The sequence below is a fragment of the Onychostoma macrolepis genome, chromosome 18 (assembly GCF_012432095.1).
Source record: "Onychostoma macrolepis isolate SWU-2019 chromosome 18, ASM1243209v1, whole genome shotgun sequence".
Lineage (NCBI taxonomy): Eukaryota > Metazoa > Chordata > Actinopteri > Cypriniformes > Cyprinidae > Onychostoma > Onychostoma macrolepis.
Window position 1 is genome coordinate 6,020,247 of NC_081172.1, and position 23,851 is coordinate 6,044,097.

General features: G+C 38.5%; 2 protein-coding genes across 4 annotated transcripts in view; one reads left to right on the plus strand and one right to left on the minus strand.

Moving 5' to 3' along the window:
* The window catches only part of elapor2a (endosome-lysosome associated apoptosis and autophagy regulator family member 2a), a 34,858-nt gene extending 30,526 nt beyond the window's left edge, over positions 1-4,332 (plus strand). The window contains exons 23-24 of the transcript XR_009266898.1: positions 197-427; positions 2,271-4,332. The gene's annotated coding sequence lies outside the window, so the exon portion shown is untranslated. The remainder of the gene's footprint in view (positions 1-196; positions 428-2,270) is intronic.
* The window catches only part of grm3 (glutamate receptor, metabotropic 3), a 41,646-nt gene continuing 18,013 nt past the window's right edge, over positions 219-23,851 (minus strand). For 2 of the 3 annotated variants that reach the window (XM_058750676.1, XM_058750677.1), the window contains 4 exons: positions 19,617-20,490; positions 7,923-8,998; positions 5,405-5,582; positions 219-358 (listed from right to left, as the gene is read on the minus strand). In XM_058750676.1, coding sequence (XP_058606659.1) covers positions 282-358; positions 5,405-5,582; positions 7,923-8,998; positions 19,617-20,490 — 2,205 coding nt within the window. In that variant the 3' untranslated portion in view covers positions 219-281. The remainder of the gene's footprint in view (positions 359-5,404; positions 5,583-7,922; positions 8,999-19,616; positions 20,491-23,851) is intronic. The other variant, XM_058750678.1, reaches the window with a different exon arrangement.

A 23,851-nucleotide genomic window follows, 5' to 3' on the forward strand; every position in this document is an offset into this window, starting at 1 on the left:
TGAGTTTTACATCATCACATCATGGCCGTTTACAACATACATAATAAAGCTATCAAAACAAAAGTTTCCAAAATCTCTCTATAAAGGATTTTTTTGTTCTTTTGTTTCTCTACAACAATGTCAGTTAATATTTACAACAAGCCCTAAAAATAATTTAATAAACATCATAATCATACACACTTTCTACACACTGTAGGCAGACCTAGTTCTTGGGCAGAGCACAATGTGTGCTGATTGGCTAACAGTCGCTAAGGAGCAGGAGTCTGGAGGAAGAGGCGAGGTCACAGAGAGGAAGTGGTGGAGTCGACGATCTCTCTGCCGTTGCACACCGTTGGAACGTAGTGGGCACTAACAGATGCTTAAGAAAGAGAGCAAAAGGAGAATTAGACAAATGAAAAGAAGGAATGGACACAGGAATGTAAAAGAGGTGGGACCTAGTAATTCATCATTTTATATATTTGTAACTGCATATATTATCATTTAGTTATTTTCGCAAGAAATTCATCCCCAAGTTTATATATATATATATATATATATAAAAATTTGATCCCCTGCTGATTTAGTACATTTGCCCACTGACAAAGAAATGATCAGTCTATAATTTTAATGGTAGGTTTATTTTAACAGTGAGAGACAGAATAACAAAAAAAAAAAAATACAGAAAAATGCATTTCAAAAAAGTTATAAATTGATTTGCATTTTAATGAGTGAAATAAGTATTTGACCCCTTCGCAAAACATGACTTGGAACTTTGTGTGTACATGACTTAAAACCTACAATGGTACAATGCTGTTTCATGCACTCAAGAGTTGTTTACACTGTTAAAGAGTTGGATTCTCATGCTAAGCATGGATGAAGTTTCAAAAAACAATTTGGAGTATTTCTGTGCCAAAAATCTTAGTTTTTTTTAAATCGTGGCTCTTCATGATGTAAACGAGGGTGGAACTCCTTATATGGGCATTTCTCCTGAAAGAATGCGCCCGTGCACGCATTGACCAGAGCAAGAGCAAGTGCGTGCCCATCAATGCGCTTCATTCAGCAGCACTTTCCACATCGTTTGATACTGAAAGATGGAGCGATTCCAGCTATAAAAGGTCATGATTCAGAACTGCAGACGTTAAGTGAAACATCAAATGTCTCTGTTTTGTTTGTGATTGGCACTTAAGTGCTCATCAATTTTTAGCTCCGCCCACAGCACGCCTCCAGGAGCTCGGCTTTTTCCGGAGAGAATCGTAAAGCTGTATCTTTCTTTTATAAATATGATAAAACTAAAGACTTTTTGGAGATATGAAGGATGCAGTACTACTCTATAGGTACTCAAGATTAACATGAGATGAAACATGAGGTGAAACTGTGCGTGTTATGTCCCCTTTAATGTGCTGCTTCTTGAGCCACTCCTTTGTTTGTCTCATCTGACCACAACACTTTCACCCAGTTCTCCTCTGAATCATTGGCAAACTTCAGACGGGCTGCACATGTGCTTTCTTGAGCAGGGGGACCTTGCAGGCGCTGCAGGATTTCAGTCCTTCACGGTGTAGTGTGTTACCAATTGTTTTCTTGGTGACTGTGGTCCCAGCTGCCTTGAGATCATTGACAAGATCCTCCCGTGTAGTTCTGGGCTGATTCCTCACCGTTCTCATGATCATTGAAACTCCACAAAGTGAGATCTTGCATAGAGCCCCAGTCCGAGGGAGATTGACAATTATTTTGTGTTTCTTCCATTTGCGAATAATTGCACCAACTTCTCACCAAGCTGCTTGGCGATGGTCTTGTAGCTCATTCCAGCTTTGTGTAGGTCTACAATCTTGTCCTTGACATCCTTGTACACCTCTTTGGTCTTGGCCATGGTGGAGAGTTTGGAATCTGATTGATTGATTGTTTCTGTGGACAGGTGTCTTTTAGAATCACTAGAGAGTGCTCCTAATCTCAGCTCCTTATCTGTATAAAAGACACCTGGGAGCCAGAAATCTTGCTGACTGATAGGGAATCAAATACTTATTTCACTCATTAAAATGCAAATCAATTTATAACTTTTTTGAAATGTGTTTTTCTGGATTTTTTTGTTGTTGTTATTCTGTCTCTCAATGTTCAAATAAACCTACCATTAAAATGATAGACTGATCATTTCTTTGTCAGTGGGCAAACGTACAAAATCAGCAGGGGATCAAATAATTTTTTTACCCACTGTATGTGTATATATTAGGGGTGTCAACGTTAACGCATGCGATTAATCAAAAAAATTTAACGCATTAATATATTTTTTAATGCAGATTAATCGTTTGATAAGGTTGGACCCCAACTTCTTCCCGTCATCGCAGCGCGGAAGGTCATCTATCATTGTGTGATGAGGGGACAGCGAACCAGTGTTGCGGTGTTCTGACGATTTGTGCTACCCGTGCAGATTGTGCTACCTCCCATTAAAAAGATAGGTAGCACAAATCAATAGCGAAAAATGCTACCAATCAGATTGTGCTACCAGCATCTTATTCATGTGCTTTGAGTTTTTTTTTAATGTCCATACCTACCCGTTCACACCTACCCTTACCCTAAACCTACCCTTAAAACAATGCAAATATATTATTGGTAGCACAATCTGATAGGTAGCATGTTTCGTCGGGACAGCGGCACAAGTGGGCTATTTTGAAAATACAGTTGCAGGAAAAAATTACAGAGCCGTGGGTTGTGGGTTTTTTGGGCTACTTTTTTAATGTACCGCGGCTGCTCAAAGTGTCTATAGACAAATAAAAATTAAAATAGATCCTTTTACTAATGTGTATTATACTTGGAATGTATCCCTGGCAACTTAAGAATGGCGAGGCGGCTGTAACATCACAAACAGCGTGAGTTTCAGCAGAGCATACATATTAAGGCTTTTACACAGCAGAAATAAACATGACAACAGCCACTATAGATTATATAAGATAATAAACACACGATTACGATAGATATGGTCTGTATGTGATTTTTTTTTTTTTTTAATGAGTGTGTACGTCTGAAATGCTAATTTGTGCAGCGATATAAAAGGCTATAAATAGCATATTTTAACAACAGTAAACGACCAAATTCCACATGCGATCGCAAAAGGAAGTTATTACAAACACTCGATGGTGGTTTGAAGTGAGTTCTGAGTAAAAGTGTACTATTAATCTCATAAATTGTCTTATGAAGCACAATGCTAATATTAGCTCTAATGCAGCTGCAGAACAGGTCCAATTCTTCTTTCATATGCATTTTGTCATAATACTTCACGTAAGGTCGCAAGAAATGTTTTGTTTTATTTATTTAGAAATACTTTTTATAATAGTTGGGTAAATGTATACTGGAATTGAAGCGATGTGGCTTGGTAAATGTTTTATTGCCAGTTTAAAGGCTGATAATGGCTGAATAAAAACAAAAGAATAATAAGGATTATGTCTCATACCTGCGGAAGTGTGAAAGGTTCCGTTTCCTTAAACTAGTTTGTCATGCATTTCTTTTTCAACACATTTACAGGTAAATCCTAGTATTTTAAATTTGCGATTAATCATGATGAATCACAGTCCATTTTTTAATCGATTGACAGCACTAGTATATATATATATATATATATATATATATATATATATAAATTAGAGTTATATTTATTTTATTGTCTTTCTTTATTTAGAATTTATTTAGATTTCACTTAATGAGCAGAAGATCAAGAAAGAAAGCACAAGTAGAATTAAATGAATAAAAAAAGTAATGGACAAAGGGGTGTAAAAGAGGTGGGTCTTACAAAGTAATTTTGTATCATGGTAACTGCATATATCATAGTTTAGTCATTTTTGCATGATAGTGTGTAAACAATAAATAAATGTAACAAATAATTACAAAGAAAAACTGAAATAGTATTAGAAATAGTAAGGACCAATTCTCACTATTAATTAGTTGCTCATTAGCATGCACATTACTAGCATATTGCCTGTATATTAGTATTAGTACTAATAAAACACATATTAATGCCTTATTCTGCATGACCATATTTTAGATCCCTTAATCCTGCCCCATACCTAAACTTAACAACCACCTTACAAACTATTGACAAGCAACAAATTAGGATGTATTTGAGGTAACAGTAATAGTTAAAAGTTAGTTAATATTGAGAATTGGACCTTAAGATAAAGTGTGACCATAAAGTAGGTATAAGGCCATCACTTATTAAGATATTCCATGCATAATGAAAATTTTCATACTGTTTACATGCTATACTGTATACTGCAGCAATAGGGATGTATGTTAAAATGCAATTCCAAACACAGCCAGGTTTACAGATGGCCAACTTCACATAAAAGGCACCACAAAGTTCACAACATGTTTTTCCCCTGATTTGATTCCCCTCTCATCACCTCCCCCCCCCCTCTTTTCCCTCCTAGCGGGTGACTGTATGTGATCTCTGCTCTGCAGTGTCTTCTCTTCTTTGCAGTGTCTGTCATGTAATTTATTAGACGGATGAAATGTAAATAAAGATGAAACTGTTTACCTGATCTGTTTTTGTGCTTGTGAATAATGCATTAGAGCAGAAGCTGATTTCTGCGCACACATGGGTTTATTACCTAGCATCAGGCGGCAGAACGGCCACCCAGCCGCACCTTTCCTCTGGGCTCTTACACAACTGCTCTGTGTGACAATACTGACATTAAAATCCTCTGTGTAAATTGGAATATCAAAGGGCTGTAATCACTACAAACCGTCTGTAAGCACTGCGGAAAGTTCAACACTGGCAACCAGTTGGCTTTGTGTGCCACTTGTATTTAGAGCACAAATGAATTGCTTTGCAGTATTTTCTCATTTTGTGCTTTTTTGTGGGTCAACGTGGTTGCAAGTTATGCAAGTATATAATATATGATCACATTATACCCATAATGCCACAACCATGGCAATAAAATCAAAAATAACAAAAACTGTTGCTAAGGCATTATTAAGGTGTTGTGTGTTTAAGCCTGTGTCAGAATGAACTATTTTATAAATGAGTAATATGTGCTCCTAGACTTAAATCGATTGATTTATTGATTCAGGCAATTTTTAAAAATATTTATTTTATACTTTCTCTTGACCCTAGTTGTCCTGGTAGTTGCCAGTCAGTCTGCTAAATGGAAATGGTAAGTCTAGTTGCTTAGAAAAGTAATAAGTAGATATCTATTTATTTTATTTATTAAAACAACAATTTCATTAGCCAGGCTTTTTTTTTTTTTATTGTTTTTGTCCCAGACCCTGCTCTTGACCCTGGTTTAAACACACTGGGTGTCCTTGGTATTTGCCAGATAATCTGCCAAATCTGTAGTCTGCTTGCTTAGAAAAGTAATAATTAAAAATAAAATATATATATGTATACTTAAACTTAAAATGCAGCAATATCTCTTTTTGTTTTGTGTGTAGATCTCACCGTGGGATGCGTAGCTAGTGGCCGGCCCGCTCACACTGAACCGGTTCATGTTTAACCGGTGACTGGTGACGTTCTTCTGAGGCTGGAACATGATGATGTGGACTTTAGGGGCAAACATGCAGCCCAGGACCACAAATCCACTCAGACTGACAGATATACACATGGTTGTGGTTTGGACCTGAGAGAGAGAGAGAGAGAGGAAAACCACAATTCATTTCTCACCCTCATTGTCTCTATGGTGTCTCCCATTCATTCCCATAATCAGAAGCTATTAGTTGTAACTATCGAGAACCCCCTTGGCTAATAAAGAGGTAGAGCATGGGGGTATAATAACAGTGACATTTAGCAAAGTGCTGCGTAAATAGCATTTGATTAGAAGTAGTTGAACGTCTCCCATTAGCAACATAATTTTCCTCCTTCCAGTTTTAGATCTTCTTGTTGTTCCCTGCGGTCCCCCGTCAAGGCGCACCGCTGTTAGCGAACGAATAGGAGGACGGATATAACGCTAAACTGAACAGGAATTTCTCAGCCCAGGGGAATCTAGACCTTCACTAACAATCCAACGCTGTTCCACTTAAGGAACGATTTCACAGAGAGCTAAATGAACGGTATGATCTGTTTCAGTTAGACTTTTATCTCATTATGACTTATCAGCGGGTTCCCCATGCGCGTATGTTCATGTCCTGCTAAAAATACACAAACTGATAAGCTGTTCTGTTAGTCTTGCTCATATTTTCTGCAATCAGCGTGAGCCATCTTACAAAGCTGTCCTTATTCTGTTGTGTTTTACTCGGTCGGTTCGTAACTCTGCATGCATTTGCACTTAGAGTTTCTGTATCTTTCAACTGCGCTTCTACGGGCATCAGCATTCTGTGTGAATGGTCTCTGAGGGCCGTGTCTCTCGAGCAAAGAGCCTCTCTTCGCACTTCATTGACTGCGGCCTAGTAAGATATGTTTTCGTCCTGCTCACTGCAAGAATTCCTCTTTGCGTCAGCAGGCTGTCTACATGGTCCAGTTTCTCTCTTGAGTGGCAATACTGTTTGGGTACTTCAAGCTGGTGTGGTGAATGACAAGCTCGGTTATAGAGACTGAATCGCTCTATGTGATATATTTGTTGCATCAACGAGCTATTGAGAAGTTGTCTGTTGAGGCTACGTGTTTGCTGAAGATTTAAATTTGTCAACAGATTTCTATCTGACAGTTCTGCTTACTTGGTGTAATTCCTAATACACGTAACAGCTATCTGAACAGCAGGCGTCTTGCAGTCCCACAAGCACAGATACAAGACAACGTCGTCTGTTTTGCATGTTAATGGCTTTTTTTCTGGTTCCGCTTTTCAGCTCAGATCAGTTTGATTCATTCTCACTAAAGCAGATTAAATCTAGCTGTGTTCAGTTAGCTTCAGGTACTTTCATTTGATTTGAGCAGTATTTCTGCTTATGTCAGACAGGACTGGGTATAATTCAGTTATGTTAAGAATTTGTTACCTTTAAATTCATGAGCTGGAAATGTAATCGATTTGGCCACACCCCAAAGGAAGTTGAATTCATTTCAATTTGTACAATAACAATTTTTTTTTTTTTTTTAAGTAAAAAGATAAGTAAGTTGTCCCCTACCATCAGAATTGAGGCAGAAGGTTCACAGTGGCATGTTGCTGCTGGTATTTTTATTAACATTAATTAATATTAATTACTTCTCTAATAATTCAAGTTATTCAATAAGGACATATTATTTAATAATTCCATGAATTACATTTATTGCAAAAATATTCATTATTCATCACATCATATGCCAATTCAGCGGAATCATTAAATCTAAATTTATATATGTGATCCTGGACCACAAAACCAGTCATAAGTGGCACGGGCATATTTGCAACAATAACCAACAATACATTGTGTGGGTCAAAATTATTGATTTTTTTTTTATGCCAAAAATCATTAGGATATTAAGTAAAGATCATGTTCCATGAGGATATTTTGTAAATTTCCTACCGTAAATATATCAAAACTTAATTTTTGATTAGTAATATGCATTGCCAAGGCCTTCCTTTAGACAACTTTAAAGGTGATTTTCTCAATATTTAGATTTTTTTGCACACTCAGATTCCAGATTTTCAAATAGTTGTATCTCGACCAAATATTGTCCTATCCTAACAAATCATACATCAATGATGATGTATAAATCTCGATTTCAAAACATTTACACTCACGACTGGTTTTGTGGTCCTGGGTCACATATATGTTACAGTTCAGATGTATTTTTTTGACGTGGATTCTGTTATTTGATTTGTCTGCTATTATTAGAATTTCGTATTTTTGCACTCTTTTAAACATTTTAAATATTATAGAGCTGTCTGTGTATGAGGCCTATGAAACATCTTTAAACTTTCAGACGAGGCTTTATGAATCCATCATTCAAGATTTGCCTTGACAAACCTTCCTTTTCTACTTGAAAGTAAGTTCACCCAAAAATAGAAAAATTAGTCATTATTTCATAGCAGAACAGGCAGACATACCCTGTAGTCACTGGAGGTGACGTAGAAGATGGGCAGGAAGGCCAGCCAGATGATACAGGTGGTGTACATGGTGAAGCCGATGAACTTGGCCTCATTGAAGTTCTCCGGACACTTGCGGGTCTTGAAAGCGTAGACCGTGCAGAGGACCACCAGAACCACATCATAGCTCAGCGACAGCAGCATGCTAGAGTCCCGTACGTTACACTTCAAAATGACAGTCTGACGTTTCTCCGGTGTTGTGAACCGCCGTGTGCCGGGCACTTCCACGAGTAGCCAGATGGACACCAACAAGAGCTGCACGGAGATCAACGACAGACAGATGAACACCTGTGAGCTGGGACTGATGAAGCGCGGCCGTTGAGCCCCGCCCTCTTTTACACCACTGAAGATACGAGCAATGCGATTGGTCTTCGTGAGCAAGGCGGAGTAGCATACCGCAAACGAGGTACCGAGGCCTAACCGCCGCAGTGTACACACGATAGGCGAAGGTTTTGCGATGTATATGAAAGTCATGACGTAGGACATGAAGACGCCCAGCAGCAGGATGTAGCACAGCTCACGACCGGATGCTTTGACCAGCGGCGTGTCGTTGTGCCGAATGAAAACGACGAAGACCATTAAGGTACATATGAAGCCAACGCATGCAATCGAGATGGGTCCAATGGCCCAAGCATCCTCCCACATGATGTAGTCCTCAGGAAGGTCGTAGCATCCAGTCAGGTCGGGACGGGGCCATTGGCCGGGTGCACAGGGCATGCATGTGAACTCATCCGGCAGGTATTCGTAGGGCTCACAGGGAGTACAAATCCAGCAACAGTATTCGCCTGCTTGCATCTTCTTCATCTCGTTGGGAGCGCAAGGGTCGCTGCATTGAGACGTGGGTACATCCGCTCCCCTCGGCCAGCCGATCAAGCCCTCGTTTAGGGAAAGACTTTCTGCCCACTCTCCAACCTGGATATAAGTGAACTTGTCGCTGCCTGGCACACGCTGGTAGTTGAAGATGTTGTATCGGCCAATTCCGTCGCCATATGCGTCAAACTTTACTTGACTCTCCAAGCCAGCAGGGGAGAACGGAGCTTGAGAGAGAGTACGAGAAAGAGGGGAGAAGTTAATTCAAACATATCAAGCGGAACGAAACACATTATTAACTCAAGAACAGATAGTTCCCTTTATGACTGTCTTTGGTTATTATCAGTAAGTACGTAAACGGCTGCAGGCTCATAAAGCAATTATAGTAGGCAAAGAAAAGTATCATCAAATCTCTAAACAAAATGACTTTGCAATGCCGTTCGACTTCGAGCAGAGAACGTATCGCGGGTTTGATGAGGAATCGGGCTGCTTACTGTCAGGGTTCATGTGCTAGGTATTGGTTTTATCGTTCATATGAAGTCTCCCACACACCTCTGTACTGTAGCTCGGGGCTCTGGGAGTAAGCGTCCTTGGTCAGCACATTGCAAAATAAGACACGGGCAAATGAGCACAGAGGAGCTGATGCTTCTGGCCTCAGGGAGAATGATATATTGTGAACCGGGAGAAAAGACGAGAAGAAAATGCCCCTCAAGGGAAGATGGTGAAACTGTCACCACTGTTTGTACAAGTGATAATTTTTCTATAGGGGCAAGAGAAAGAGTGAGAATTGAAGTTGTGGAGATGTTGACAGAAGTCGTCTATCTATTTCTCTGTCTCTGTCTGTGCCTCTATCTATCTCTCTATCTACCTATCCATCTGTCTGTCTGTCTATCTATCTATCTATCTGTTTGTATGTCTGTCTGTCTATATAACGTATTATTATTAGTTTTATAAATATATACATGTATACATATTCGGCTAGTTATTTGGTTCTGTCAGGGATGTGTATATGTATATATTATGTATTTATAACAGTGCCATGATATTCAATTCAATTCAATTCAATTCAATTCAATATACTTTATTGTTCCCAATGGGGAAATTTGTCTTGGATATTTATATACTTATCTTTTGTAATTGTAACTATATGTAGACACACAAATAGTAGGCTACAGCCAAACCTGGTGCAGTGCATTTTCTCTGCATGGTGTAATTGCTCAGAGGGTCTCTGAAAGCTCGCTGCTGGATGATGATTCATCAGATAAGGAAAACAGGTTAGAAGTTATGAACCCCATCATTCACAAAGATAGCGTCAATGTCAACACCCATGCACTCACGCACCCACTTACACACACGCACATGCAGCTGAGGTGCAATGAAATCCACACACGTCTTGCTGTATTCTAGAACTTCATCGTTGTGCCGTATCAAATTAACCTTCTGTGGCCCATAGTTAGTTTCTTCATAGCTCATCTGTTCTTTCCAGAATTTGATGGCACGCGACCCTTGATAATGTGTAATCATCCCTCATTGGCAGCAGATGTTGAGCACACCCCTATATTAAATAATCAGCATCTGGTAACAGGATAATTAACTGTAATATAATTACCCGTTACAAACACTAATTGCAGTTAATTAGTTTGCGCTGAGCCTCCAAGGATATGGACATACCTATTGTGAAGAAAAATGCTTTCCATTCACAGCAACGATGTGTCTGTCTGTCTGTCTGTCTGTCTATCTATCACAGATATGGGGTTATGGTTGGAGGGTGTAATACATCAGTGATAGGTTGATGGATAGATCAGTATGATTGAAATGCAGATATTAGATCATGTATGGATGGATAGATATGGGATTATCTCAAAATCTCTTATTTTATGGCAGTCTACAAAATAATTACTTTATTGTACATTTTTTACACTTTTATTTTATGGTCTTTTGATGCCTTGTGTCATTCAAAGAACAAAGTATCGTGGCCAAAACCCCAAACTAAAATAACTAAGTGTCGATCAGAATCTCTCTCTGTGCATCCCTGACAGATGTTTGCATGTTTTGTCATGGGATGCTTTAGACACAGATACAGTAAATCAACAAATCAGGCTAGTCTGACAGTGCCTTAGAATAGCTTTATTGATCTGAACAGATCCGGCAAGAGCAGTTTAACCTGTGTGAGAAGAGCAATTCACTCTTGGAGCGGAGGGACATAGACACTCACAGACCGACTGAGGATGAACATGAATTTATAATTTACATCTCTCTCGTTGTAGGGGATTCACAAAGTTGTTTACAGATTTTGACACAAGGCATAAAGATCACCATTGCGGCACATAGAACAGCACTGTACATCATATCGACACGGTCAGGGGTGTTATGCACTTATTTTTGAAGCAGAAAAACACTTTTACTCCCTTAATAGTCCTGTATGTAAGACGTTACACTTGTCATTTCGCTGCTATCCCTCCACTTGTCTGTGTTTGCTCGTTCCAGATGAATTATGAGCAATGGCGAGGATTATTCAGTGACCGTTTCTGCAGGCTACATCGTTACGCCTGTAGGTGGCGACAAGTGACTCTCTTTATGAGTGAGTCATTGATTAATTAATTTAGCCGATTTGTTCCAAAACACTGATTCACTCAGCAAATAAATTAGTGACGCGTTGAATCATGCACTCAATTGATTTAGCTGCAACTGAACTTAAGTTTTTAAGATTAACTAGATTTGATTTTTTTACAGTGTATGTTTTATACATACATACATACATAGCTATATAAAACACGATTGTTTTCAACAGAAAAGTGCTAGTTTCAGGGTTTTTTCCCCTTTTTTGTAGAAACTTGTGCAGTCTCACTTTCTGTCTCTCTCAGGTAATATACGCTTGTCAGTTACTCTTTAATCTCCATGGTAACGTTATTTTCCGTTTTGACAGAGACACATGAGTTGGCGATGTGACATCACTGCTGAGCATGATCCGCTTGACTCTGAGGTACCACAACATGCCAATCTGGCAACCGAGACATTTCCAAAATTCAGGGCTTAAAAACAACATATCTCTACTGTGCACACCTATGCAACTGACAGTCACCATTCAGATACAGCTTCCCCGTCAACGACCACACACACACACACACACACATCCACAGGCATACGCACAGCTGAGTTTGACAGTTGTGTTTTGAAGAGCTTCTTCACAGAGAAAGGAGAGCAGAAAGAAATGATAAAGAGGTGTGTCATGAGTAGATAGCAGAGGTGGAGGACTACAGTTACATGATTTGACTCGAGTTGCACATTTAAGGATTTGTGACTTGCTTGACTAAATGAAATGACTCAGGAGACTACAAGGACTTGTGGTAGATGATGCAATAATGTTATAACAATGAATTATTTTGCAAAATGACAGTCGCAGAAAAACTTAAACCTCTGTCTAAATTTACACATTGCACTGACATGCAAAAGCATGCCATTTATATTGCTTTTGTCACATATTTTCACTCTGTTGAAAAAAACATATAGGCCTATTTATATATATATATATATGAAAAAAAAGAGAAAAAAAAGCTGTTTTCTGTTTTGAAATATTTTAAAATATAAATTATTTCTGTAAGACTCCGGTCTTAGGTGTCACATGATCCTTCAAGAAATCATTCTAATATGCTGAGTTGGTGCTCAAAAGAAAATTATTATTATTATTATTTTAATTTTTTTGTGGAAATGGCATTTATCTGAGAGAGATTTTTTTTCTTTACTGTCACATCAGATCAATTTAATACATCATTTTAAATTTGTTTGCATCTTGAGTCCTATTCCTCCAAAAATGAGTCATTCCTAAATTTTCATTCACATAAAGGGTTAACAACTAATGTTTTTGTGATCTATTTACTATATTTTTGTTCTGCTTGTAACACAATTTAGCTACCGCAGACAGAATCAGCTTTTAGATATTGATGTAGACAAAACAACGGTATGTTTCTTTTCGGATATTTATAATTCATAAAACAGAAAGTTCATTTCCTGGAGGGAAATAAATAAGTCATATAAGGCACTTTTTGTACTGTGACATTATTTGATTCTTAGCAGGACAGCTTGCATGAGGTGAGGCACCGACTTGACATTTTTTTCTTTACTGCAGACTCGAGACTTGCCTATGGTTTACCACCTCTGCTAGACAGTTGTGGATGTGTTTATGAGTTTTTCCAGCTATATAAATGCACAGCAGTTTGGACAAGGTATTGTGAGATTGTGTCGTATGAGCGCAGAGATGCTATCCATGCCTGACTTTCCCCCATCGCTGTTTACATGACAATAAATCTTCCATAGAGCAACAAATACACAAGCTCTTCTTTCTGTGGTGCCAGTTCAGTGTGTGTTTGTAGTGCATGTGTGTGTCTGTGTTAATGGTGGGTGGATGAGCGATTGCTTTGTTTCATAGTGTATTATGATGTTGCTCTGTGTGTGTGTGTTTAGAATGTAAGCAAGGTGAAAACTCTTCTGTAGCTGCTCAGTGTCAAACGCTTCTGCTGCTCCAAAAATACACCATCGCTAAAATAATAATCCATTGTTGTGAGGCATGATAAATATTTACTCCAGATCTGTGAATTTGAGAGGCGGCTAATTAGTTGTAAGTGATCTAGTGGCTGCAGATGGAGGTGATGCTTAAATCCCAGCTTTCAATGTGTGTTTGTGTTGTGTGTTTGTGTGGCGATGGTAGGCGGACGAGCAATTGTTTTGTTTCATGGTGTGTGGGTTGAAAGTGTCTGAGAAAAGGAAAAACACAAATATCCTATTGTGTGTGTGTGTGCCTTGATGGCTCATTTCCAGATTCTAGTGAGCAGCCTACCTAGACATTATTTTGAAGCGTCACAGGTGTTTCCGACACAACGGTGACTGTTTCAAAAGGTTAGTGGTAGAATTATACCGCCCTCTAGATACCTGTTTGAATTTGTAAAAATGTACTATATATATATATTTATATATATATATATATATATATATATATATTACAATATTACTGATTCTGTACTGTTTCTCTTTCAGTATTTCAATCAAATAAATAAAGAATTTATATTCAATTTTATTAAAATGTCTTAGTATTTTATTACAAAGTGGTGTACTTGCAATTGTAATTGAATGCATCCTTCATGGAGAAATACAACAATAATCTTTTTTTTTTTTAATTAACTGAAGGATTTTTACACAGATTACTGTATGTAATATTCACTATAATTTATGCTTAGCAGCCTGTCATCTAAATTAGCTTTAGGTAGTCAAATTATCCAAATATATGTATTATTATATAGTTTTTGCATGCATTGCAGTGGTATTGCTTAGTACATTTAAAATGACATATATTTGTAAATATTTATGCATTTGTCATTTTAAATGTACAAAGCCCTACAACTGCAATTGAAAATGGCTTACAGTTGTAGTTTTAGCAATATCTGTTTTTAACTTATCCAGCAGAAACTGTAAATACTGTAAGCAGGTGCTATGCAGCACTGTTAGTTTCTCAGCCTCTTTAATATGACCTAGCTACAACTAAGTTTGACTTAAGTTTAAGTACAGTTGCTCCCCGTGTAAAGCGTTCCAGACATACAGTATCACATATGAAGTTTTATTTTAGTTTGGATGTTGCTTAATAAAGCAGTTGCCTTTGTAGGTAGTAGAAAGCAATAAAGATCATGCAGTTTTGGAATATTAGGGCAAATATCTAAGTGTGTGTTTGTGCTTAGTGTCTAAATGAGTGGCACTCAATGGAAGTACTGTATCCCTCTCTATCTTGTTTTCTTTTTCTCTTTGTTGACAGAACTCCCCTCTGTAACCCTACTGGATTACCTCACCACTTGATGCCATGTGGCGACCTAATTGCTATAGCAACAGCATGTTGCCACAGTGTGTTAGGGTATTCGAGGAGTCGGGCTCTTGGAGATGTGACAGGCTCCTCGCAGCACAGAAACGCTCTGACGCAGAGGGTAAGGTTTTTACACAACACCACTGACAAGAGGAGCTGCCAGTGCATCCAGCTAACCTTTTCTAACACTTTTAAGATGCAATAAGCCATAAACAGGTTCTGCTGGAGGAATGTTCTAGAATGAGTTGGAATATTCTTCAGGGTTGTAGAGTAGATGGTACACCTGGTGTTAATATCCATCTTTGGGTGATTCAATCACAGATGATCAGTTGAGATGTTTGCAATTAACTGCATACCAGATATTTGCATGTTAAAATGTGTATACAATGGATTTAATTAAAGGAACAGTTTGTCCAAAAATGTAAATTCTGTTATCATTCACTCTCATGTTGTTTCAAACCTGTATGAGTTTCTTTCTTCTGTGCCAGGTTATTAGTTAAATAAAACCAAAACATTTAAAGGTTTGTTACTTAAATATGAACTAAAATAAACTTGAACTGAAATAAAGTATTTTAAAACTTAAAATTATTTTGCGATATTTCTAATTTTTAGTTTTCATTTAGTTGAACTTGAGGTACTAAAAATCCAAAATGTAAACCAAATAAAAATGATTGAAAACTATATACACGTTTAAAAAACAAAAATAAAATGACTAAAACTTTAACTAAAATGAAAAAAATAAAAATAAAATAAAAATAAGAAATCATCCGAAATATTAATAAAAACTATGATAGTATCTCAATAATACTAAAATGGCACAGTTCCGGAACATGAAAATATATTTTGAGAAATGTCTCAGTGTGTTTTTGTCCATACAAAGAAAATTAATGGGTTCCAATGTTGTCTGGTTCCCAGCAGAGTCTTTTTTGCTCACCAAGGGGGGTGGTTAACTATCACTTTAAGGAACAGACTAGCTTCCAAGCTCCCAGCTCAGTAGGTTTTGGAACAGAGCAAATGTTAATATCAAGTGTAAATGGGCTGCCACTGGTCATACAAAATGCCAAAAGGTGTGCATCCGAGTTCTGAAAACCAGTCAAACGAATGACAAATAGACTCCAAAAGCTCGAGTGTGAAAGCACCTTGAGTAATAATAGGCTCTCCACAGATAGAAAGAGAGCGAAGGGGCAGCTGTGTGAACTTTGTGAGTCAGAATGCTGGGAAGCGCAGAGGGACTTAATTCTTCACTGTAGGGAGGAGAATGTGAACTGTAAATCCTTCTGGGCTTCTCTTCTCATCTCTTCCATCTTTCCTCCGTTTCTCTCTTTCTCCCTTTCTCCATGGCAGATCATCTATACCAACACCCTTCTTTTGATTCCAAGCACATCTATGATCATTCTCACTCCACAAGCTCCTCCATTCTGTCTTTTCTGTCTCTCTCTCTACCGCCATCTCCTCTGTCTGCATGATGATGACGTTTTCCCCCCTCCTGTTCTCCTGCATGGCTTGCCTCCTGCCTCCCTCTCAATCGCCCCAGACAGCAAACCCCACACGTCTTTGATTCTGCGCTTGAAAAATGAAGATGGTGAACTTCAAAGAGAATGTTCTTCTGCTGATGCGTACCAGCCCACTCAGCCTCTCTCCCGTCATTTTATCTGCCCGATCTTTCTCTCTTTCTCTCACTCTTTCCATCTGTCTTTGTGTCTGTTTCTCTCTTTTCTGTGTGTGAAACTAGCGTTACCTCCCTCTGTTGCACTGTCTTTCATACATACACATGCACACATATGCACTGTACAAAAAGTACTGTGGCGGTACAGTGATAGTATCACAGGGAAAAAGCATGGTATTTTGTTTTATGGCACAATTTTTCATGTAGTTCTGTGTCTTTTTTAATGTATTACTTATTTTACATATCTATCTATCTATCTATATATATAGATAGATATACAGTATATATAGTTATATACAGTATATAGATCAAAAGCGACAGTAAAAACATTTAAATTTCTATTTCAAATGCTGTTCAATTCTATTTCTAACTTTTTATTTAACAAAAAAAAAAAAGTAACATGTTCCATAAAAAAGTATTACACGGCACAACTGTTTTCAAATAATATTCCAAAATGTTACTTAGACAAATCAGCATTAAAAAAAATCCCAAAAATGAAAATTTGATATTTATCTGCTTACCCCAAGTAGGGATGCAGCGATTAACCGGTTTTACAATTAACCGCGCTTTAAAATATCACGGTTAATTAATTGTAAAGGCTCCGCTACACCGAGTGTTTCTGTTGCACGGAATGGAACTGTTGAAACATGAGCAAAACAAACAAAGCTACACTAGCGGTGCACCAGCTTAAAATGCCGTGTTTATCAGAGACACGGAGGCTACTAGATTAACTATGATAGAGGAACCAAACAGCGATCCTTTATTTCCACCAGAGAAATGACTGAAGTCGATAATGTGGGACCATTTTGGGTACATCAAGAATGACCAGGGCGTCATTTAAATATTGCCATAAAAATTGCTGTTAAAGAGCGAATACATAAGGGATAATGCACGGCTAGCCAACCTGTTCTCACTGTGCAATTAACGATTTTAATGCACGACGTGAAGGCAAGGACCAACTGACACAAAGTTCTTTAGCTCTAACATTCTGCCCGCTTCAGAGACGAAATAGTGCGGTGAGAGAGAGAGAGAGAGCGTGTGTGAATTAGCCTACCTGCATCTGCGCGTCACTTTAAACAATGAAGATTTGAGTTTAGTTATTTAAACAGTCATTTTACCCCCTCTTTGCTGATTAATATAATGTAGCGATCCAGTATCTAAGCTATTTTATTAATGAAAGTCGCTGGGCAGGGTTGACATCAAGTTTCTGTCCTCCTAAATGTTTGTGTGGGCAGCTCGATCTCAAGCTCACAAACCAAAATAATAGACATGATTTTATTAGGCCTTATGTAAAATCAGATGAATAAAGATCACCTTTTTTAATTCCAATAGGAGAGATGGACTTTTTTTTCTTTAGTATTATTATTTTGTGCTGTATTATTGGTTACTTTGTTATTTCTGTTTCAAAAGGCAGCAATAAATAACACTAAAGAGTGTTTGTGTGATTTTATATTGTGAAATGAATAAATGCATACTAATCGTAATAATCGTGAAACCGTGATTATTCCTCAGACTATAATCGTACAAACAAAATCTATAATCGTTGCATCCCCAACCCCAAGGGCATCCAAGATGTAGGTGACTTTGTTTCTTCAGTAGAACACAAACAAAGATTTTTAACTCAAACCGTTGCAGTCTGTCAGTCATATAATGGCAGTCAATGGGACCCACGGCTTTGAGAGTCAAAAAAAACATACACAGACAAAACCAAATTAAACCATGTGGCTCGTGACGTGTCAATGTGCTCTGGCATAGTAGACGCATGCGTGGAAGCGATCTGCCGTGCGTATACATCACTCATTGTTTCGATCGCTTCTGCGCATGCGTCTACTAAGACAGAGCACGTTGACGCGTCACTCGCCGGCTGTTGTGAATGCGCTCAAGACAGTTGGACATTGCGGTGGATCAGAGGTAAAAAATTATATAAATACTGTTCAGTTCACTGTCTTAAGACCTCAATGTATCGTCACGAGCCGCAGGGTTCCCATTGACTGCCATTATATGACTGACAGACTGCAACGGTTTGAGTTAAAAATCTTCATTTGTGTTCTACTGAAGAAACAAAGTCACCTACGTCTCGGATGCCCTGGGGGTAAGCAGATAAACATCAAATTTTCATTTTTGGGTGAACTATCCCTTTAAGGATCACGTGACACTGAAGACTGGAGTAATGGCTGCTGAAAATTCTGCTATGCCATCATAGGAATAAATATAATTTGAAAATGTATTAAGAAAGAAAACAGCTGTTTTAAACTGTAATAATATTTCACAAAATTACTGATTTTTATAATATTTTTTTATTTATTTTTACTGTATTTTTGATCAAATAAATGTATTCCTGGTGAGCATAAGAGATTTCTATTAAGAGTATTTATTTATTGATTTATTATTATTATTATCATTATTATTATTATTAAATGTACATATTAATTTCTGATCCATTGTACATCCCTTATAAAAAGTACTAACCATGGTATTTTGGGATTTTACTATGGTGCCACTATGGTATTTTAGATATGGTACCATGAATTTCAGTACTATGGTATATTTCAAAATGCCACAGTATTACCATCTGATACGGCCACTGTACTATAGTGTATGCTGTGCTATAGACAATGGTATTTATTTACATCACTCTGCAGCCTCTTTCTTCTCACATTCATACATTTCAGCTCAAATCAATATTTAATGTCCATTTATTTATTTATTTGGTAAGTAGTCTTGTAATCAACTAAATTATGCACAGTCTGCCAGTCATTATTGCAAAATAACCCCCTTAGAATGATATAAGACCACTCTGTTTCAAGTGAGGATCCTGATTACCCTGTCGAGGTTTATTTTGCATCTCTACATTATCCCCTATGTATTCATTATGCGCTGCTTATGTATAATGTAATTGTGGTGCTGTTCCCATCATCTCTGTTTGGCGTAGTCAGAATTCTCTGCATCCTTTCCTCCTCTAAACGTCTAGCTATCATTTGCTCTCTCCCTCTGTGAGTTTGTCTTTGAATGTGTTTGTGCATAGTCACAGATAAGTGTGGCATAATCCCATCTACTTGCCACGCCAACCTGAGCATGCTGAGCACTTTTACATAGTTTATTTTTACCTGCCTCTCTCTCCTTCAGCTGTCAGTCAACGCCGAGCTCTCAGCGGCGCTGACAGAAGACGCTCAACTCCTGCCTCATTCTCCCAGTCGCAATCAAGACACACAGTGTCTCTAATTACAGAGCCTGTAAACCTGTCGTTTCGGAACCACGGAGTGACACAGATACGCCGCAAACAACGTAAACTCGTACGCTGCTAGACTGTGCGGAGAAAAACAAAGCAGGTTACCTCTAAAGTTGACGTGAAGTAGAAAGTCCCGGTAGAGTTTCCTGCCGTCGAGACTCTTCATGGCGTCGCACAAGCGTGTGGTGTTTGCGCAAAGAGTCCGTTGCATCCGATGCAAGGCGTGCGCCATGGCGTATACAGCATTTACGACAAACATGATCTTTGATTCGGGTTCAAAATTTGACTTGTCAACAGCCAGTTCTGGGTCACAAGGTGGCTTTGGGGTTCCCGCCCCTGCTGCCGAAGCGCCGCCCAACGAACACTGAAACTTTTGTTCCCAGAAGTCTTTGAACCAAGGGTTGCGGTGATTATTAAGAGGCGTGAGGGTCTGGAAGTAGCGGTTGAACTCTGGTATAGGATGAGCTGCGAGCTCCAACGTGATCGCACCATCCGCCGTGAATTCGTTCCCTTTGACGATGCTCTCTTGCGACCCCCATCCATCGCTCGCCACCCAGAGGAAAGATGCGTTGAGGCGGGTGGCGGCCGCGATGAGTTCTCGTGCGTCGTCGCTACGCAAAAACAGTACTGCCACGCGGGCCGTGGGCTTTTGTAGAAGCTGACGAACCACCGCCTCGTACGAAGAGCGTTTCGCGCTCGACCGTCCTACTTTTTCTGAAGTAGCGATGCAGATGTTTCTCAAACGGGCTTGTTGCTCGAAGGCTTCGATTCCCGTTTCTCCGTAGTCGCCCTCTGAGGCGACGGTGGAAACGTAGGTCCAGTTGAAAGCGCGCAGGATCTCCGCCATGGCCTTGGCCTGGTAGAAATCTGGCGGGACGGTGCGTGCGAAGTAATCGTAGCGGGATTTGTCGCTGAGTTTGGCACTGGTACTGGCGTAGCTGATCTGAGGGATCTGAAATAGTCGCAGCAGGTTGGCAACCTGGGAGAAACACACACAAACATATACTGCATTATGAACCCTGTTTCAATCAATAAGTCAGCACCTTATGAATTAATTATCCAAAGTCTATGATACATAAAATATTCTTTTTTTAGTCATTTGATTGGATCAAGCCACATTAGCCCAATTAAGAGGACGCAGGCAGCCTCAGCAGGGCCGAGCAGCGTGGAAATGTTTCTCTTTGGTGAGACGCAGCTTGACTCTTCCATATCTCACATCCCACGCACAGAAATGTACAGGATAACGTCTCTTTTCCTGCATAACACTGACACTGGCATGCACAATGACAGCTCGTAGCTCTTTACGTCAAAAATAGGACACAACCTGCAGTTCGGTCCTGTTGTATGCAATGTTTATTTTGTGTTTTGGGATGCTCACAGATATGTGTTCTACATATAAAAGTAATGAATGTTTGCAAAATGCTCAAAACAAGAGTCGCTGACACTTTGTTGATGTTTAAGTGGAAGCAGATATTAAAGTCTAACTGAAATCAAAATTGACCATTTTATTTTCTTCATGCATGTTTCTGGTCTTATGCTGTGTTCAAGTCCTCCTGGGACGTTTGTACTTACGAGTTGACAAGTCCTTATCACGATGTCGGGTGCGTTCAAGTCACTTTGGTCGGGAAAAAGATGGCGATTTAACTTTTCTACATAAAATTCAACGATTTTTTTTCAACTCTACATCTACAAAATATTGAATGAAGAATGTGCATCAGTGTGTTTTTTCTTTTCTTCCGTTTTTATTTAATTTATGAAGGTGATGTAAACTGAATAATTATATATTCTATTATAATTATACAATAATATACTATTGTGTATATGTAACTTATATAGTTTTATTGTACATTCCAAAAAAATAATCATTTTATTCATCAACAACTTTACCGACGCTGCATATCTTTAGTCTTTGGCTGCGTCCATTGCATCCGACACGTTTTTTCACTGACACGCCCCCAACTCGGAAACTCGGGGGTTAAAGAAAAGTTTGAGTTTCCCACTCGTAATAATGAGTTTGTGGTGGCGTTCATGTGCGTTCAACTTGTAAATACGATGTATCCGACATGACTTGAACGCACCATTATTGTGATTGATCAAAGCATGTTATTTCAAAAAAAGTTTAAATCAAGTCCCATCCTACTTTCCTTTTTTTTTGCTGACGTCACTGAGGCCATGCATGTTATTGGCTAATTTTAACCAGTTAAGGTATTGTTTTAACAATTGTTTTTCACCTTATAGGTTAATCAATGAGAAACAAATTAGGTTGAGACTTGATTCTGTTGCTCTCTGAAATGCAAAACCGTTTACAAGTTTGAGGTTTTTTTTTCTCTTTCAAGGCTGAAATTATTTGATTAAAAATTCAGTAAAAAGCCAATATTATACAATATTATTACATTTCAAAATAACTGTTTTCCTTTGGAATATACAGGTGCATCTCAATAAATTAGAATGTCGTGGAAAAGTTCATTTATTTCAGTAATTCAACTCAAATTGTGAAACTCGTGTATTAAATAAATTCAATGCACACAGACTGAAGTAGTTTAAGTCTTTGGTTCTTTTAATTGTGATTATTTTGGCTCACATTTAACAAAAACCCAGCAATTCACTATCTCAACAAATTAGAATACTTCATAAGACCAATAATAAAAAATAAAAAAATGTAATGAATTGTTGGCCCTCTGGAAAGTATGTTAATTTACTGTATATGTACTCAATACTTGGTAGGGGCTCCTTTTGCTTTAATTACTGCCTCAATTCGGCGTGGCATGGAGTTGATCAGTATGTGGCACTGCTGAGGTGGTATGGAAGCCCAGGTTTCTTTGACAGTAGCCTTCAGCTCATCTGCATTTTTTGATCTCTTGTTTCTCATTTTCCTCTTGACAATACCCCATAGATTCTCTATGGGGTTCAGGTCTGGTTCACCAGCAGATGACATCGCACCCCAAATCATCACAGACTGTGGAAACTTAACACTGGACTTCAAGCTATGAGCTTCTCCACCCTTCCTCCAGACTCTAGGACCTTGGTTTCCAAATGAAATACAAAACTTGCTCTCATCTTAAAAGAGGACTTTGGACCACTGGGCAACAGTCCAGTTCTTCTTTTCCTTAGCCCATGTAAGACGCCTCTGACATTGTCTGTGGTTCAGGAGAGGACAACTGTAGCCAAATTCCTTGACACGTCTGTGTGTGGTGGCTCTTGATGCCTTGACCCCATCCTCAGTCCATTCCTTGTGAAGTTCACCCAAATTCTTGAATCGATTTTGCTTGACAATCCTCATAAGGCTGCGGTTCTCTCAGTTGGTTGTGCATCTTTTTCTTCCACACTTTTTCCTTCCACTCAACTTTCTGTTAACATGCTTGGATACAGCACTCTGTGAACAGCCAGCTTCTTTGGCAATGAATGGTTGTGGCTTACCCTCCTTGTGAAGGGTGTCAATGATTGTCTTCTGAACAACTATCAGATCAGCAGTCTTCCCCATGATTGTGTAGCCTAGTGAACCAAACTGAGAGACCATTTTGAAGGCTCAGGAAACCTTTGCAGGTGTTTTGAGTTGATTAGCTGATTGGCATGTCACCATATTCTAATTTGTTGAGATAGTGAATTGGTGGGTTTTTGTTAAATGTGAGCCAAAATCATCACAATTAAAAGAATCAAAGACTTAAACTACTTCAGTCTGTGTGCACTGAATTTATTTAATACACGAGTTTCACAATTTGAGTTGAATTACTGAAATAAATGAACTTTTCCACGACATTCTAATTTATTGAGATGCACCTGTATTTTAAAATATAATTTATTCCTCTGATGACAAAGCTGATTTTTCAGCAGCATCGCTTGTTCTCTTGGAAATCATTATAATATGCTGATTTGAAGTCAGATGTAAAACAACAACAAAGTCTGTCACTTTTGATCAACTTTTAATATTGCTGATTAAAAGTATTAATTTCTTTTAGAAAAAAATCTTTTAAACAGCAGACTTTAAAAAGATGACAATAGGATGTAAAGAAAAAGCAATGTCCAAAGACCCACAAAAGCAAAAGTGACCTTGTTTTTTCAGTTCGACGGAAAGTAAAGCTGTATTACTTTATCCCTTTGAAAGGTGAGATATGATGTAACTTAAAAGAATATGGAGGAATGAGGGACAGAAGTGTACACAGTCTCTCAGGAGAGAGTCTGCCAGAGGGAGGGAGGCGGGATTGTCAAACAACAGCCGGTGTCGTGAGAGAAAAACAATGCCCAGTCGTTGGCGATGAAAGGAGAGCGATGGATAACAATGGTTATCTAACGAGAGACCACTGTGAGGTCACAATTCTCCCAGCTCTTTGCCAGAAACAGAG